Source organism: Schistocerca serialis, chromosome 9, assembly GCF_023864345.2.
Source record: "Schistocerca serialis cubense isolate TAMUIC-IGC-003099 chromosome 9, iqSchSeri2.2, whole genome shotgun sequence".
In the NCBI taxonomy this organism is placed as follows: Eukaryota; Metazoa; Arthropoda; class Insecta; order Orthoptera; family Acrididae; genus Schistocerca; species Schistocerca serialis.
Genome location: NC_064646.1, coordinates 319,945,452 through 319,962,020, shown reverse-complemented (window position 1 = coordinate 319,962,020; position 16,569 = coordinate 319,945,452). Strand labels below are relative to the sequence as shown.

General features: G+C 38.5%; 1 protein-coding gene across 6 annotated transcripts in view; it reads left to right on the top strand.

Annotated features, from left to right (window-relative positions):
* LOC126418744 (DNA-binding protein Ets97D-like) overlaps positions 1-16,569 on the top strand; it is an 82,147-nt gene that overhangs the window by 37,482 nt on the left and 28,096 nt on the right. For all 6 annotated transcript variants that reach the window (XM_050085668.1, XM_050085669.1, XM_050085667.1 and 3 more), the window contains 2 exons: positions 7,419-7,598; positions 7,756-7,979. In XM_050085668.1, the coding sequence (XP_049941625.1) occupies positions 7,419-7,598; positions 7,756-7,979 (404 nt within the window). The remainder of the gene's footprint in view (positions 1-7,418; positions 7,599-7,755; positions 7,980-16,569) is intronic.

Sequence of the window (16,569 nt, the reverse complement as noted above, 5' to 3'; positions counted from 1 at the left end):
TAAGACTAAGGGCGAAACCTGTCTCTCTTATGAAAATGCAGATTATACTCATGTATGTTAATGGTAATTAGTTAAAAAATAAAAAATAAATGTATTGAGGAGGCAGATGGCCAAACAGGAGGGGAAGTAAAAAGATCCAGCTTGCTTCGTCACCTCTCTCTCTCTCTCTCTCTCTGTGTGTGTGTGTGTGTGTGTGTGTGCGCGCGTGCGTGCGCGCGTGTGCGCGTGTGCGTGTGCGTGTAATCGAAGGTACAATAAAAGACTTCCTAGAAATCAGAGTCAATGAGTTCTGGTTTTGGTGGAAGCAGAGTTCTTCTACAGACATAAGAAGAAATATCAATGAGCTGAGTATTGGCAGACTTCTCAGTCCTGAAGATCAAAGATGAGGAAATTTGTAAGTTAACTGAACCCTCACATATGGTGACCCTTGTGTGAGATGAACTGGAACACGATTAAGCAATAATGCTACCTCCATCTGAAAACTAAATAACTAGATTCAGTGTCAACAAGGAAGTTTTTGGCAGTACAGACATTACTATTCAGTGTCCAAGAGAAATGATTGATTGACACTGAAACATCAAGAAGCAGTAGTATAGCTAAAGACACAAAAACAAAAATACAATAAATTTGAATAATATATGCTTTTAAGCTGAGGAATTACAAGAATACGCCATACAACCAGGGTTCATTTATTAAAAGTGAAGACGGAATTTGAACTACTATGAGTAATGAATGGTTATATTGACAATTTCCCCTGAGATATCCAGCGACAATCAGGAATTTCATCTATATCTACTGACATACAGACAACCAAAGTACCCATCACGAATGGCGCTATATGTCATTCAGAGCATAGAAGGTTGGCAACTGTCCATGAGGCTGTAGTCCAACAAACACCTGCCAAGCAGCACACAGTACTGAGAGTAGCAGATGATGCCAAATGGCAAGCAGCTTTGCAGCTGTCCATGGACAAAATGCCGTAACTCAGTAGGTTCAGATATTTTTTCTTCTTTTCAAAGTGCAATGTTGTGACCCCATGAATACAAAGATTAAACTGAAGTATTCTGTTATGACAACTTCTGTGAATATAGTTGTTTACAATTAGGTTTTGAGGCATCAAGGGATCACCAATTTAGTATTGGAGGGCGGTGTGGAGGGTAAAAATTGTAGAGGGAGACCAAGAAATGACTACACCAAGCAGATTCAGAAGGATGTAGGTTGCAGTAGGTACTGGGAGATGAAGAAGCTTGCACAGGACAGAGTAGCCTGGAGAGCTGCATCAAACCAGTCTCAGGACTGAAGACCACAACAACAACACAATTAGGTCTCTGTGACATTAATATGTTCCATTGTTATGACAAGTGCTGTTACATACAGTATGTTACAACTAATTCATGACAGCAAATACAAATACACCCATTCCTCTATTATGACAACTTATGTTGGAAATAGTTCACTACAGCTGTGCTATTGCTGTATATGGTTATAAATTTTCTTTAGTTTGGGGTAATATGATGGCATACACAGACCACAGCATAACCATGCAAGAGTTAATGCAGACAGTTTTCCAACAATTGGCTCACTTAAATAAAATAGTTATGCATATAGATGACAATGTCACCCAAGGTGAAAACAGATTGCTGCAAATTGACACCAGACATACAAATTTAAAAACACAGGTTAATGAATTTGCTACCTCACAGAACAGTAAATTAAATACATTGGAAACAAGACTGCATATGGGCTTCAATCGTGTTTCTGAAATAGATAGGCAGTTAGAGGTAATGGAAACCAAATAAGATGATACTTAATGAGTACATGTTATTAAGGCACAAGATGACAAATTAGTGCAAAGAATTGAGATGTTAGAAAAAAACTGATGTGTACTAAAACAGTGTCACATACTTATATTAACAAAATATTGATGTTTTGTCAGTAATAATTAACAAATTGGAACGTAGATTACAAAAACTTGAATTAAGTAAGGACATAAGTTGTAAAGGAGTACTAAAACTACAGAGTTTGTAGACAACAAATCTGCATGTACTGCAACTACATGTGTATTATCAGGAACACCAACAGGTCACAGCAGCAATAGTTTAGTGCAGACAATAGTTTAGTGCAGACACAAATGCAATGATATCAAATAACACTTTGAGCTTAGAGGAGACGAAGAAAGAATGAAGAAAAGAGGTAGAAGACCTGTTGTTATTAAAGAATGGATAGTAACTAGTAACTGTGATGACTTTACCACAACACTGAGCAAATGATTAAATCAGAAATTTCCCAAGTTTTCACCCAGATTTATTTCTAAAGCCATTTAAGAACATCTTACCCGATTCTTAATCAGATTTTAATAAGATATGATTTGTGATAAACCATTTGATGGGTGACACTGCACAGTGGTGTATGTCACAGCTAGAAGAGTTCACAACTTACATTAATTTTAACTGGCCACCATGATTGCCAGACCTTACACCATTACATTTTTGTTTATGGTGTTGGATGAAGTCTGAGGTGTTCAAACGAAAGGTAAATATGTGAGATGACCTGCTTGATCTCATCATCAGCTCTGCTGCCCTCATTAGGTGAACGTGCGTGGACATTCGGACAAGCAACATAAAAATGTTTCTTAAGGGTGCACAAATGCATTGAGGTTGATGGTGGGATATTCAAACATTTGTTTGAACTGTACAACAGATGTAATGTGATGTGTATGATAATGCTTAGAGGTGAATATGTTAATATTTTTCAGTTGGTGTATTGTAAAATACATATTATAATGTTAACTAACTGATGTACATATTGAGATATTATTGATGTCCTGTCAAATGAGACACCACTGAGATATGTCAGTGTGGTCCACTTTGCAGTCTTTTTATAGGGATATTAAGGATCAGTGGCTTAATGGGATATTCTGGTTGACCGTATCTTACGTAGCCCATTTGCAATTTTAAATTCCACTGCCTTCTTTCCAGAGATCGCACCTAACAACTCACATATAGCTGAAGTTTAGTAATATTATTATTTAGACAGGTTCATTCCGATCTAGCAGTTGAATTGTGTGCAATGAATGGTATTCGTGCTTCAGATATTATCTTGCAAATGTAATTATGTGAGCTCAATCAAAGATTCTCTCTATCAGTGCATTTTGTTTACTGTGCTAACCAAGGATTACTGTTAACACCAAGACCAGCAAGTGCAGCTATGTCTGGCTGCCTTATTGAAAAACTCTCAAGCCTAGCAAATGATTATTCATGCAATTTATGATCACTTTAGTTACTTCCTGAATAATAAAACTGATTACTTTTCATTGATAATGTCTATCAGGTCCTTAAGCTTTGAAAATATTCAAGATTTGACAGTGTATTACAAATTTTCATGATTTCACGGAGTCAAGAGATTCTACACCACTTTCCCATGACAGTGTAATAGAATTTAAATTTCCATTAAGAAAAAAAGATCATTCTTACCCAGATCTTCAAACACTTATCAGTGCACATAAATTGGATTCTGCATTTTCTAAAATAATGAATTCCAGAAACACTTTTATCTTCTTTTCTGAGTAACATATGCCATAGCATCTAAGGGAAGCTTCCAGCATCTTCTTCAGGCTCTGTGAAGGCTACATGTGGTGACGTCACTATTTTGTGCAAGCCTTGAAGATCCCTTTGGATGCTGCCTAGCAGCAGTACCCCTCAGAAAACATAAGAAACAAACAAATGCACACATCTGTAGGTTTCCAAAAATTAAAATAATACGCATAAACATTTTCTCTGTTATATAATACTTAAAATTAACAAACGCGGATGGATACTTACCACATGTCATTGCTATTATAACTGATACAGTAAAAAGCCCTGTATCATCACACTGTGTAAACCTGAAAATGTGTTGAATAATGTAGAAAGTGTGTTCTATCCTGAGAAACATGTGGACTGTGGCATATGTTCATATGAAGTTTCTTGCGTCAGATGATTGTGCCTGTCATATCCCTGAATAGTGACCATTCTTCCTGGGACACCCTGTATAATGAAGGATGGGAGACTGCATGTAATGGGTTGAAGGTGTTGATCTACGTAGGCATTTTTTAAGAAGGATTGAAAGGCAAGGCTGGAAGTCAGAAATTCCTAGAAGGTTTGGAGAGGGTGATTTTGAGGAAGAGGAGGTGGGTTCTGCTGTGACGGAGGACGGAACTGTTCCAGGCAGGGTTCAATTTGGATAGTGTCTTGGGGAGTTGGATCATTAGGGGTAGGATTAGGATCATTTTTCTTCGTCGCAAAGTGATACTTCCAGCAGAGAGTACGAGTGTAGGACAGTAAATCTTTGACGAGGGCTGTTTGGTTGAATCTGGGAGTGGGGCTGAAGGTGAGACACCAACCACTTTCTCGAACGCCTGGAATCCTTACCCAATCCGTTACCCCCGGAAACCATCCTTGTAACCATTGATGCCACTTCCTTATACACAAATATCCCGCACGTCCAGGGCCTCGCTGCGATGGAGCACTTCCTTTCATGCCGATCACCTGCCACCCAACCTAAAACCTCTTTCCTCATTACCTTAGCCAGCTTCATCCTGACCCACAACTTCTTCAATTTTGAAGACCAAACATACCAACAATTAAAGGGAACAGCCATGGGTACCAGGATGACCCCTTTGTACGCCAACCTATTCATGGGTCGCTTAGAGGAAGCCTTCTTGGTTACCCAGGCCTGCCAACCCAAAGTTTGGTACAGATTTATTGATGATCTCTTCATGATCTGGACTCACAGTGAAGAACAACTCCAGAATTTCCTCTCCAACCTCAACTCCTTTGGTTCCATCAGATTCACCTGGTCCTACTCCAAATCCCATGCCACTTTCCTTGATGTTGACCTCCACCTGTCCAATGGCCAGCTTCACACATCCATCCACATCAAACCCACCAACAAGCAACAGTACCTCCATTATGACAGCTGCCACCCATTCCACATCAAACGGTCCCTTCCCTACAGCCTAGGTCTTCGTGGCAAACGAATCTGCTCCAGTCCGGAATCCCTGAACCATTACACCAACAACCTGACGACAGCTTTCGCATCCCGCAACTACCCTCCCGACCTGGTACAGAAGCAAATAACCAGAGCCACTTCCTCATCCTCTCAAACCCAGAACCTCCCACAGAAGAACCACAAAAGTGCCACGCTTGTGACAGGATACTTTCCGGGACTGGATCAGACTCTGAATGTGGCTCTCCAGCAGGGATACGACTTCCTCAAATCCTGCCCTGAAATGAGATCCATCCTTCATGAAATCCTCCCCACTCCACCAAGAGTGTCTTTCCGCCGTCCACCTAACCTTCGTAACCTCTTAGTTCATCCCTATGAAATCCCCAAACCACCTTCCCTACCCTCTGGCTCCTACCCTTGTAACCGCCCCCGGTGTAAAACCTGTCCCATGCACCCTCCCACCACCACCTACTCCAGTCCTGTAAGCCGGAAGGTGTACACGATCAAAGGCAGAGCCAACGTGTGAAAGCACCCACATGATCTACCAACTGACCTGCCTACACTGTGACGCATTCTATGTGGGAATGACCAGCAACAAACTGTCCATTCGCATGAATGGACACAGGCAGACAGTGTTTGTTGGTAATGAGGATCACCCTGTGGCTAAACATGCCTTGGTGCACGGCCAGCACATCTTGGCACAGTGTTACACCGTCCGGGTTATCTGGATACTTCCCACCAACACCAACCTATCCGAACTCCGGAGATGGGAACTTGCTCTTCAATATATCCTCTCTTCCCGTTATCCACCAGGCCTCAATCTCCGCTAATTTCAAGTTGCCGCCACTCATACCTCACCTGTCATTCAACAACATCTTTGCCTCTGTACTTTCGCCTCGACTGACATCTCTGCCCAAACTCTTTGCCTCTGTATATGTCTGCTTGTGTCTGTATATGTGTGGATGGATATGTGTGTGTGTGTGTGTGTGTGTGTGTGTGTGTGTGTGTGTGTGTGTGTGTGTGCGCGAGTGTATACCCGTCCTTTTTTCCCCCTAAGGTAAGTCTTTCCGCTCCCGGGATTGGAATGACTCCTTACCTTCTCCCTTAAAACCCAAATCCTTTCATCTTTCCCTCTCCTTCCCTCTTTCCTGACGAGGCAACCGTTGGTTGCGAAAGCTAGAATTTTGTGTGTATGTTTGTGTGTCTATCGACCTGCCAGCGCTTTCGTTTGGTAAGTCACATCATCTTTGTTTTTAGATATACGTATATATATTTTTACATTGTGTTTCTCTTATATTTTTTCCTCATCTTCATCACTGGCAAACACTGTATATTAAACTGTCACTGTTTCACTGTTTACAAGCTGTAAAAACAAACATGGCTGTCTGAACATGGCTCTAGGACTGACTCAAACTTTCATTGCCACTGATGCTTCCATCTGTGATTTCTGAAAGCTACTGGCAGAGGTTCTCTCATGGCGTAAGTGGGAATAGCAGCAGTCATGAAACAGAATCTGCTGCAAGGTATTAATATGAAATGAATTAGGTGTTTGGCAATAATAGGAGGGAACATCAGTGAGTATGAAAGTTTCAATCAGGCATGAAGATGTGCTCATATAGCCTAAAAGTTCAGGCAACTGCTCATCATAGATAAGCAAGGAATCTTGTTTTGAGTTGCTACATATTCATTACATTTAGGTTAAAGATATCTGAACAGTTTACACTGATATCTTTTCGTTTCAGTGCATTTGATTAATTCTGTATGATATATTCAGTGAAAGTGTTATGTCTCATGTGAATTAGATAGGTTGAATTTTGGATTACAATGTTATTGCTTCCTGTATATAATGGTATTCCACTTCATATCCTCAGACCAGGCAGTGTCCAGACATGTGTGTTTTGATGATGACTTCACTTTGGCTGAACTTGAAATCCCGCTCTCTGATCACTGCCATGCTTGTTCTCAGGAAGAGCTTCAAACAGAACATCCACAATGAATTAGCTTAGATAAATACAAAATAACTGGCCAGCTATTACTTACTGATTTATGCTAGTTGTAAGTCACCTATCTTACCACTCGAAATGAAACTGTTTTGGGCAAACTCCTGAATTAAACATTTCAAACACAGTCTAGTGTTCCAGTCTATCGTACTTCTTGCAGTGACTGGGATGGCACAGTTAGTGACTGCTTTGTTATCCCCTTTAGTCTCAAGAGAAGCCTGACCCACATAGAAAACTATAAAGGTTATTCTGTCCTGCAAATGCAAATTTTTAGCGATTGCAAAAGAAAGATGTTGGCGAATGCAAAAGAAAGATGTTGGTGACTGAATTCTAGAAATTTTTGTTGTGTTATTAAAGCCTTGAGAAGTGTTGCATTGGAATTTAGTATAAATATGTGTTGTTAATGCCTAGAAACATTTTGTTTTTCCCCAGTGGTCATGCAGAAATCTCAGTCAGATCCCTCATCGCCCTCTGTCACACCACCTCCAGTTATTGCCCGAGGCAGACCAACTCGCATTCAGCAGAGACTTGGAAAATTGCCACGTGTTGTCGGTCTCCCGCTTAGTGTTGTTGAAGCCAGTGGAACACTCATAGGATGTGGGAATCGTACAGGTAGGTTTCCATCAATTTCCTCACAAGTTTCAAGATAATTTACGAAAATGGGTTATATGTTGCCTGAAAATTTTATTGTATTTTTAATCTCATTGGCAATTAAGCATAATGTAACAAGTGTTTGCATTCCTGAAAATGTTGTTTGATATTTTTGTAGGCAATAATGGCCAGATACAACTCTGGCAATTCCTTCTGGAACTTCTGACTGACAAGGAGCATGTTGAAGTGATTCAGTGGGAAGGGACAGAGGGTGAATTTAAACTTACTAATCCAGAAATGGTTGCCCAGCTGTGGGGAGAGCGAAAGAACAAGCCAACAATGAACTACGAGAAACTTTCTCGTGCCCTCCGTTATTATTATGATGGTGATATGATTGCCAAAGTGAGTAGTTTGGATTATACTAATGCTCTCTGTAGCACACTTTTATTATAGCACTGGGAGACTTTGGTATGGGTTATTGTTTATGGTCTTCATGAAGGTATCACAGTGACATACTCCTCGTAGAACAACTGACAAGGGAACTTTTCATGTTGAAACACACTTCAGTTATTTTTTCTTCACTGTTAACCATTTCTGAAAACATTGCTGAGATGAACTGGAAATTACTCACAATAAATTATGAAATGAGATTTTTTGCCTGGCCTCTTCTCTTAAAATTGCTTAGCGTGCAGTCCTAAAATCTCACAAGAGGCATTGTAGTACTCACTTGTCACGGCTTCTGCTGGTTTGCACAGTGAGTGCTGAATTACTCATTGAAAGTAACTAAACATTTGCAGAGGATACGATTTATATTTTATTCATTAAGTGTTTTCCAAATTGTTTAGAAGTATTTAACATTTTAAATGTTTGGATAATAAGTTGCTGTCTCTTTAATCTAAGAATAGATCATCAATGCAGCTAGCTGCTATCTCTGTGTAATGTCTTGTCTGTATAGACGTGTATCTGTTGTCTTTAAGATCCCTTCATCTTCACACATAAGTCTATAAAGTAAAGTAAGGCCCTCCCAGTTCTTGGCTGATCCGTGATAAGACAGGTGAAAAATTAGACTAATGGAGGATTATTAGTATTATCTCTATTTTCATTCGCTCTTTCTCTCCTTTTTCTTCTTCTTCTGCTTTTACGGCCTCATTGGACCACTTCAGTCAATCATTTCTGGTCCTCTTCTTTGGTATTTTCCCCTTCCGAGTGGCCCAGTATCTCTTCATTCGTTCCGATGCTTTTTGTCGTTCCTTATCTGTAAATACCCTTTTCATTGTATGTCGTTTGTCAATTTTTGGTTTAAATCTTATTTCTGTGTCCCTCAACTTCTTTAAATTTGGCGTTTTGTTCTGCAAATCAGAGTTATTTCCAGTTCTTCCATATCCTCTCTTATTTCCTTAAGCCATCCTCCTTGTTGTATCAAATTCCAGAGTTTCTCAATAATTTTCCTTGATAATCTGGTTTCTGGTGTCCTCAGAATGTGACCACAAAAAGAGATCCTTTTCTTTCGTATAGTATCAGTGATGGGCTCCAGTTCTCTGTATACCACTTCATTTGGAACTATCCGCCATTGCCCAGCTTTTTGATATTTCTTATTTATGCATGTTCTAGCAATTCTTCTCTCTACTTTTAAAATTTTGTCAATTCTGTTTTTCTGGGTGACTTTAAAAAGAGTTTCACTTCCGTATGTAACCTCTGGTTGAACCACCGTCTTGTAATGTTTTAATTTTGTTTTAATTAATAGACATTTTTTATTGTACGTAGACCATGTTAGTTTTTGAGATTTTATCATTTTATTAGTTCTTGCTCGCCATGCAGGTTTCTCGTCCAATTTATGTGTTATAATTTCACCCAGGTATTTAAATTGTTTCACTATTTTAATTTCCCTATTGTTCACTGTGATGTGATCTATTACAAGTGGATCCGTTACCATTATTTCAGTCTTGTCAAATGATATCTGGAGTCCTAATTTTTGTGCTATATTTTGTAAGCTTGTTATTTGTTTCGTGGCTTCCTGAATATTATTAGCTAGTAATGCTAGGTCATCAGCAAATCCCAAGCAATTTAGGTTTATTTTATCTTTCTTTGTTCCAATTTTAATATTCATAGGATTTTCCTTGTACCATTCTCTCATTACATATTCAAGAGCACAATTGAATAGCAATGGTGATAAAAAATCTCCCTGTCTCAACCCTGTTTTAATCGTAAATGGTTCCGATATTTCTTCTCTAAATTTTACTTTGGATTTGGTGTTTGTTAAGGTTAACTGTATCATTTTTATTAATTTAGGATGAAGTCCAAAATTCCTTAATATTTTCATCATTGAAGATCTATGGATGCAATCATACGCCTTTTTGAAATCTACAAAGGTTATGACTAGTTGTTTTTGCCTTCTTTTGTAGACATCCATAACTAACTTCAAGGTGATTATCTGTTCTGGGCAGCTTCTCCAGGATCTAAATCCTCCTTCATATTCTCCCAGTTCCAGTTCTAATTGATCTTTACAGCGGTTGTATAGTATTCTTGACATGATCTTATACGTGCAGTCCAAAAGGGAAATTCCTCTATAGTTGTCTGGATTTGATTTTTCTCCTTTCTTATGTAATGGATGTATTATAGCAGTAGTCCAATTTTCTGGTAATTTCTCTTCATTCTAGATTTTTACTATGCATTGGTGTAATGCTATCTTTACTGGTTCTGCTGCATATTTCCAAAGTTCAGCAAACGTTTGATCTTCTCCACTAGCTCTGTAGACCTCATTAATTGTAGGTGGATTTATATTTTCTGCTGGTGTTTTAATTGGGGTTTCTGTGTTTATCTGAAGAAGTTCTGGGGGATCTTCACAATTTAGTAACTTGTTAAATGTTTCTGCTAGAATTTCTGTATTTTTACTATTGCTATGGGCTAGGTTATTATCTTTATCTTTTAACATTAATGTTGGAGGATCATATCTTTGTAATTGTCTGCCAAATATTTTGTAATAGTCTCTTGAGTTTGTTTTTTCACTATTTGTTTCTATCATTAGAAGTATATCTTTTTGGTACTGACGTTTAACTCTCCTTATTATTTTTTGTGTTGTCTTCCTTTGTTTTGTGAGTTCCAAATATGATTTTTCTGTTTTTTCATTTTGATGCCTTAACTTGGTGTTGATCCAACAGTGCTTCACCACATTCATCGTTCCACCACTGGGGTTTTTTCCTTGGATTTATAGGGGCAACTTGTTCAGCTATTTGTTTCAATTTGGGAATTATTTCTTCCAGATCATCTGTTATTTTTATATCCCTGGTTTGTGCTTCATAATCCTCATTTTGTATCAGTTTATGAGGGTCATAGGTTCTCTTCTTCTTCTGGTGGGATTTTTTCTTTGCTAATGGGGTTAATTTAATTTTAATTTTTATCATGTAATGATCTGATCCGGTATCTGTCCCTCTCAGTACTTTCACATTGTAAATTTCCTTGTGGTAATTCTTATCCATGCAGACATGGTCCAGTTGCCATTCTCCTTTTTTCCAGTCTGGATGTTTCCAAGTTTTTAGTTTACTTGGTCTTCTCTTAAAATACGTCGACTTTGAGATCATGTCATGGTTTCTGCAAAATTCCACTAGTCTTATGCCATTTTTGTTTGTTCTTCTTTGTGCTGGCAATTTCCCGATTATGTCTCTATATCTCTTTTCCCTTCCTAACTGGGCATTGAAGTCTCCAATTAAAATTTTGATGTGATTTTTATTAATGTTATTCGTCGTTTGATCTAAGAGCTCCCAAAATTTTTCTACCTCTTCTCTGTGTTCTTTTTCATTATTTTTATCATTTGTCGGGGCATGGGCATTTCTCTCCTTTATCTATGTATAGTTTTTAATATAAGATTTCATTACGTGATAAAAAGAATCAGCCAAATAGAATCTTTGGTGGAGTCCTTCGTCTTGGGAATCAGCGGCTGGCTTGCTGTAAGAGATGTTGACATTTATTATTACTCTTAAACACTGCAATCAGTCGGGAGAATCAATTGTTTGGACAATTTGTTCCTTTTACGAAAGATTGCGAATTCCAGATGTGTACGAAGCCTTTTTGGATGATTTAACGCAGACTCAGTGATTGCTGGCTCTCTTCGACACAGCTGAAACTTCCCCACTAATTACAGGGCCAACGTGATCAACAAATGATTCAGAAAAAACCTCATTCGTTCATTCACTCCAGAACAAAAAAGTCACAAACCTTATTTATGGAGGAAATCGCGTATTAAATCCATCTCCATTACATGTCCAGATCTCCGGTGATTCCATGCCTTAATTATTTTCCTTTTACAATCTCTTTCTCTTCAAAACAGACCGCCAAACGTACAAATGTTAATTGGCTCGCTTTAGCGAGAAGAAAAGCAGAATATGTGTGTCTCAGAAACACGTTAATCCCTCAACAGATACTCCAGAAGCTGTCCTAGTTACCTCTCTAACAACCATGGAGAATGCATATATGCATCTCTGTTATTTCAAAGAATAAACGCACTAGAAATTCTTTGGCATCGGTGAGCTGTCGCCGCATATATTACGAGAAAATCAGATCAGATAACTTTTGCAAAGTGAATGAATGTGGATGGTTTGATTGAAAATGATTAATTGGTGCATGGTAGAGGGTATTTGCTGTGGTGACATTACAATGCCCCTCGCAGCGAGCGAAGTTTGTGAGCCTAATTTTGATTTACCGAACACACTTCGCGAGCTATCTATTAGTGTGGGTAACCCGGAAGTGATGAATGTCAGTCCTCCGACTGAAAAAAAAAAAAAAAAAAAATTATGTTTAAGACAGACGAAGAAATGAAACATTGAAAACAGAAGAAATGAGGAGACAGGTACCGCGACTGTATTGCTTTTACGTGCATCAAGGTGTTATGTCTGCTGTGCACAACCAAGGAAGATGATCTTTCATGAAACTATTATCAGGGTCTACCCATTCGGGGACTTTCTTAAGCAGGAAAACCTTGGAAAACCTCTTAAGCCTAGACCCCCAGCCTACGGTACATAGAAGATAGGAAAGCCTACAGAAGAAAAAAAAAAAAAAAAATTTGAAATTGATCTCTAAAGGAAAGATAGGGATAGATTTATATAACGATTTGGAGAAGAGTGATTTGTGCCTCTTGCTAAAAAATTTTTACAATCAATTACTCGAGTTTTTTTACAATCTTGTTCTCAGGACAATATCTTGCGGTGCTGGAACTCCCCCGGATCTTGCATGTCCCCGACGTCCACATTTGTAGTCGGTCTTCTACGCGGCCCACAATGGGAAGAGTAGAAGGGACAGGGATACCAGATTTTACATGCAACATTCATTCCAAAAGAATTAGCAATGACTGAAAAGGAAACTCTTCCTGTAAAAGAACTAGTTAGGTTGCACCGTCCAAGATTCTCCTTTTTGAAAACAAAATCCCTGTGGCTTCATGCATCCTTTTTCTTACGATGTACTGCAAGGAATTTAGCCATTGACTTAAGATTTCCATTTATCCATTGACTAATGCTGTTGCCGAAAACATCATAATATTTACTCTAGTTTGAATTTTCTTTTTGATTTCGCATCACCACTTGTGCTTGTAAGTCCAAAAATTCTGACACATTTTCTGTCAGTGATTTATTCTTCGTAATTTAAAGGATTCATGCAACTTGCAGTAGATTTTGGATTCAAATCATCGAATAATGGAAAGTGTGGTTCATTTTATACAAAGACATAATCCATCATTTCCTTGAAAAGTCATATCATTTATCTATACTCATAAAAATTTTATCCTAAATACATATATTTCTCCGCTTGAGTGCTGTAATGTAAAAGTTATTAGTAGTGAGGAATGTGGATTCACTTCTTTCATTTATTCTCTGATTCATCCGGCATTCATACATGCACATATATGGAAATGGATTTTCAAACAAACTTCCAAAGTGAACAAGACCCATTAAATAACTACTAATTCTATGAATATTAATTTCTTTTGACATTCAACAATAAATCAAGAACTCTTAACCTCTAATTATGACACTTTTTTGAAGTTCAACATCAATCAGTTTCCCCTCGCGTTTGATGCGAGTCTCTTACAAAGCATATCTGTGTCGTCTATATCGATTCTAACTCTCGCGCCAACGTCAATTGTTTTGCGCGGGAAATTATCTTTGCGGCATTAACCGTCACTCATGATTCGCTACTTAACCGCAAAACTTCACTTCACACGTTTACACATCTAAGCGTGCACTTGAAATTATATATGAACATTCACTGGGAACCTCTTTTGATTATGCAGCATCATTTTCGGGAAATATTTCTTTATTCTTGAAGGTCATTCAGATCCTTTATACTTCTTGATGACATTAGCAATGCTAAAGTTCTATGTTTACCCAAACACAGGTGAAGCCTATCTCCACTATCTTCTTTGCAGCACTCGATAATTATTGTTAGTCACTATTTCTACAATCTGTGTCACTGATTAATTATTTCAGTTTAAAGTTTTCTAACACTAAACACACACAGTTTATTGTTATGTTTTTACGAGCGTTCATCTCTGTCACTTGCAACACCATTCATCCCCATCTTCTAATCTTCATTAAATTTTTTCAAGTCATTATGGGAAAATAACCCTTTAATTTTGTTAGATCCCGGGTATGCTAACAGATAAGTCCCAGGGTTCGGAATTTGTAGAATGATGTATGGGTCAGTATATAATAACTCCCATTTCTTTATACTCTTCTTTATTAAGGATGATTTGGTATGTCTTTTGACTAGTACCTTCTCTCCAACGTGGTACGCCTGTACTCTCTTGATTAATTTGTCATATTATTGTTTTCTCTGATCAGCCTTTTGCGTCATATTTATGATGGCTTGTCTTATTTTTTCTTCCCAAGGCATCTCAGTTTCCTGAGTTTTGGGCATATGATCAGTCCAGAAGTTTTCTTCTTTTGCCTCAAACATCAATTCATGAGGTGTATAACCAGTGGAGGAGTGGGGCATGTTGTATATCTGCTCAAATTCTTCCACATAATTTGCCCATGCAGTCTGCTTATTATGGCAATCGGTCCTCATAAAGCAATTGAACTCTCTAAAAATTCTCTCAACCAAATTGCCTTGTGGGTGGTAAAATGATATTAGTATGTGCTTCATACAGACTTGAGACAAAGCCTGTTTCCATCGGAGTCCCGTGAATATCTTAGCATTGTCTGTTATTATCGCCTTAGGTATACCAACATGCGGAAGATATTCCCTTGTCAGTCTTATTACAATTACTTTGGCTGTAGCCGCCTTTATCGGGTATAGCTTTACACATTTCGTACGCACATCAAGAAATGCCAACACATATCTAACACCTCCTCTTGAAGTAGGTAACGGTCCACACAGATCGCATGAAATTAATTCTTTTGGTTCTCGGACTAATATAGAGCATAATGGGTGCTTACTCCCTTTTGAATCTGGCTTTGCTTTTTGACAGATTATACATTTCTTCAAGACCTCATGAACTCTGCACTTTATGTTGGGAAAATAACAGTACACGCTTATCTTGTCTGCACATTTTGCCGCACCGAAATGTCCCCAGGTTAAGTGGGTGAACCATACGAGTTTCTCTATTTGCGCATCAGGTATACAAACACACCAACGTACTTTGTTTGGCCTTCCACAGCGGAAAAATAATACGCCATTTACCAGCTTGTAATAATTTGCCATCTGATCCGAAGGTTGCTGTTGTAACCTTTGAATGACACTTCCCCATTGAGCATCTCTTGTCTGTAACTGTGCTATACGCACACACAAATTGACGTAGTACATCTTATATGGATTTTCCTGCAGCAGCAATACAGGGAATTCTGAGTTATTATTTACTTCAATTTCTTTAGTCAAACCCTGTGGTGACCTTGATAGAGTGTCAGCAATAATGTTTTGCTGTCCTGAGACATGCATGATCTTAAATTGGTATTGTTGCAGAGCGAGAGTCCATCTAGTCAGTCTGGTGTGTAACAGTTTACACATTTGTAAAAACGTTAATGATTGATGATCGCAATACACGACAGTCTTTGACCCATATAGATAATAATGAAATTTTTTAAATCCCCAGATAACCGCAAGAGCCTCTAATTCTGTCATCGTGTAAGATCATTCACAGTTGGACAAAACACGACTAGCAAACGCTATAGGACAGAACGTGAGTTATCCATTTATCTTGCGTACTTGGAAAAGGCACACTCCAATACCCACATTCGAAGAATCTGTTGACAAGTAAAATTCTTCTTGCATGTCTGGATGGTACAAAAGCGGTGCATTTACTAATTGCTTCTTTATCTCTTCGAATGCTTCTTGACACTCTAATGTCCAGAGCCAGGGCACATCCTTCTTCAACCGACTATTTAGAGCTGCTGCATTCATCGCCTGATTTGTTATGAATCTTCTAAAAAATGAGGCAAGGCCCATAAACCCTTTTAATTGCCTGCTATTCCTGGGTGTTGGAAACTTACTAATTGCAATTAGCTTCTCCTTGCTTGGTAAAATTCCCTTTGTGCCAATTATATGCCCCAGGAACTTGATTCTGTTTACTGCAAAATGGGATTTCTGTAGGTTAGCAGTTATTCCCGTGGTTTTGAACACGTCCAACACTCGGTTCAGTAAGGTAATATGCTCCTCCCAAGTTTTTGATGCAATAAGCAAATCGTCAACAAACACTGTTATACTGCTTCTGAGTTCTGGGCCTAGTGCATAATCTAGAGCTGCTATAAAGATTCCAGCGCTAATGTTAAGTCCGAAAGGAACTACAGTGAATTGGTAGCTTCTTCCGGAATAAATGAAAGCCATATACTTCCTTGATGACTCATCCAGCTTGACTTGCCAATAAGAGCTCCACAAATCAATGCTCGTCAAATATTTGACATCCTGGAACCGTTGTATAAGTTCGTCTATGTTTTCCGGATGTGTTCTTACTGGAATTATGATTTTATTTATTTCTCTGGCGTCGAGTACCAGTCTAACAGTCCCATTT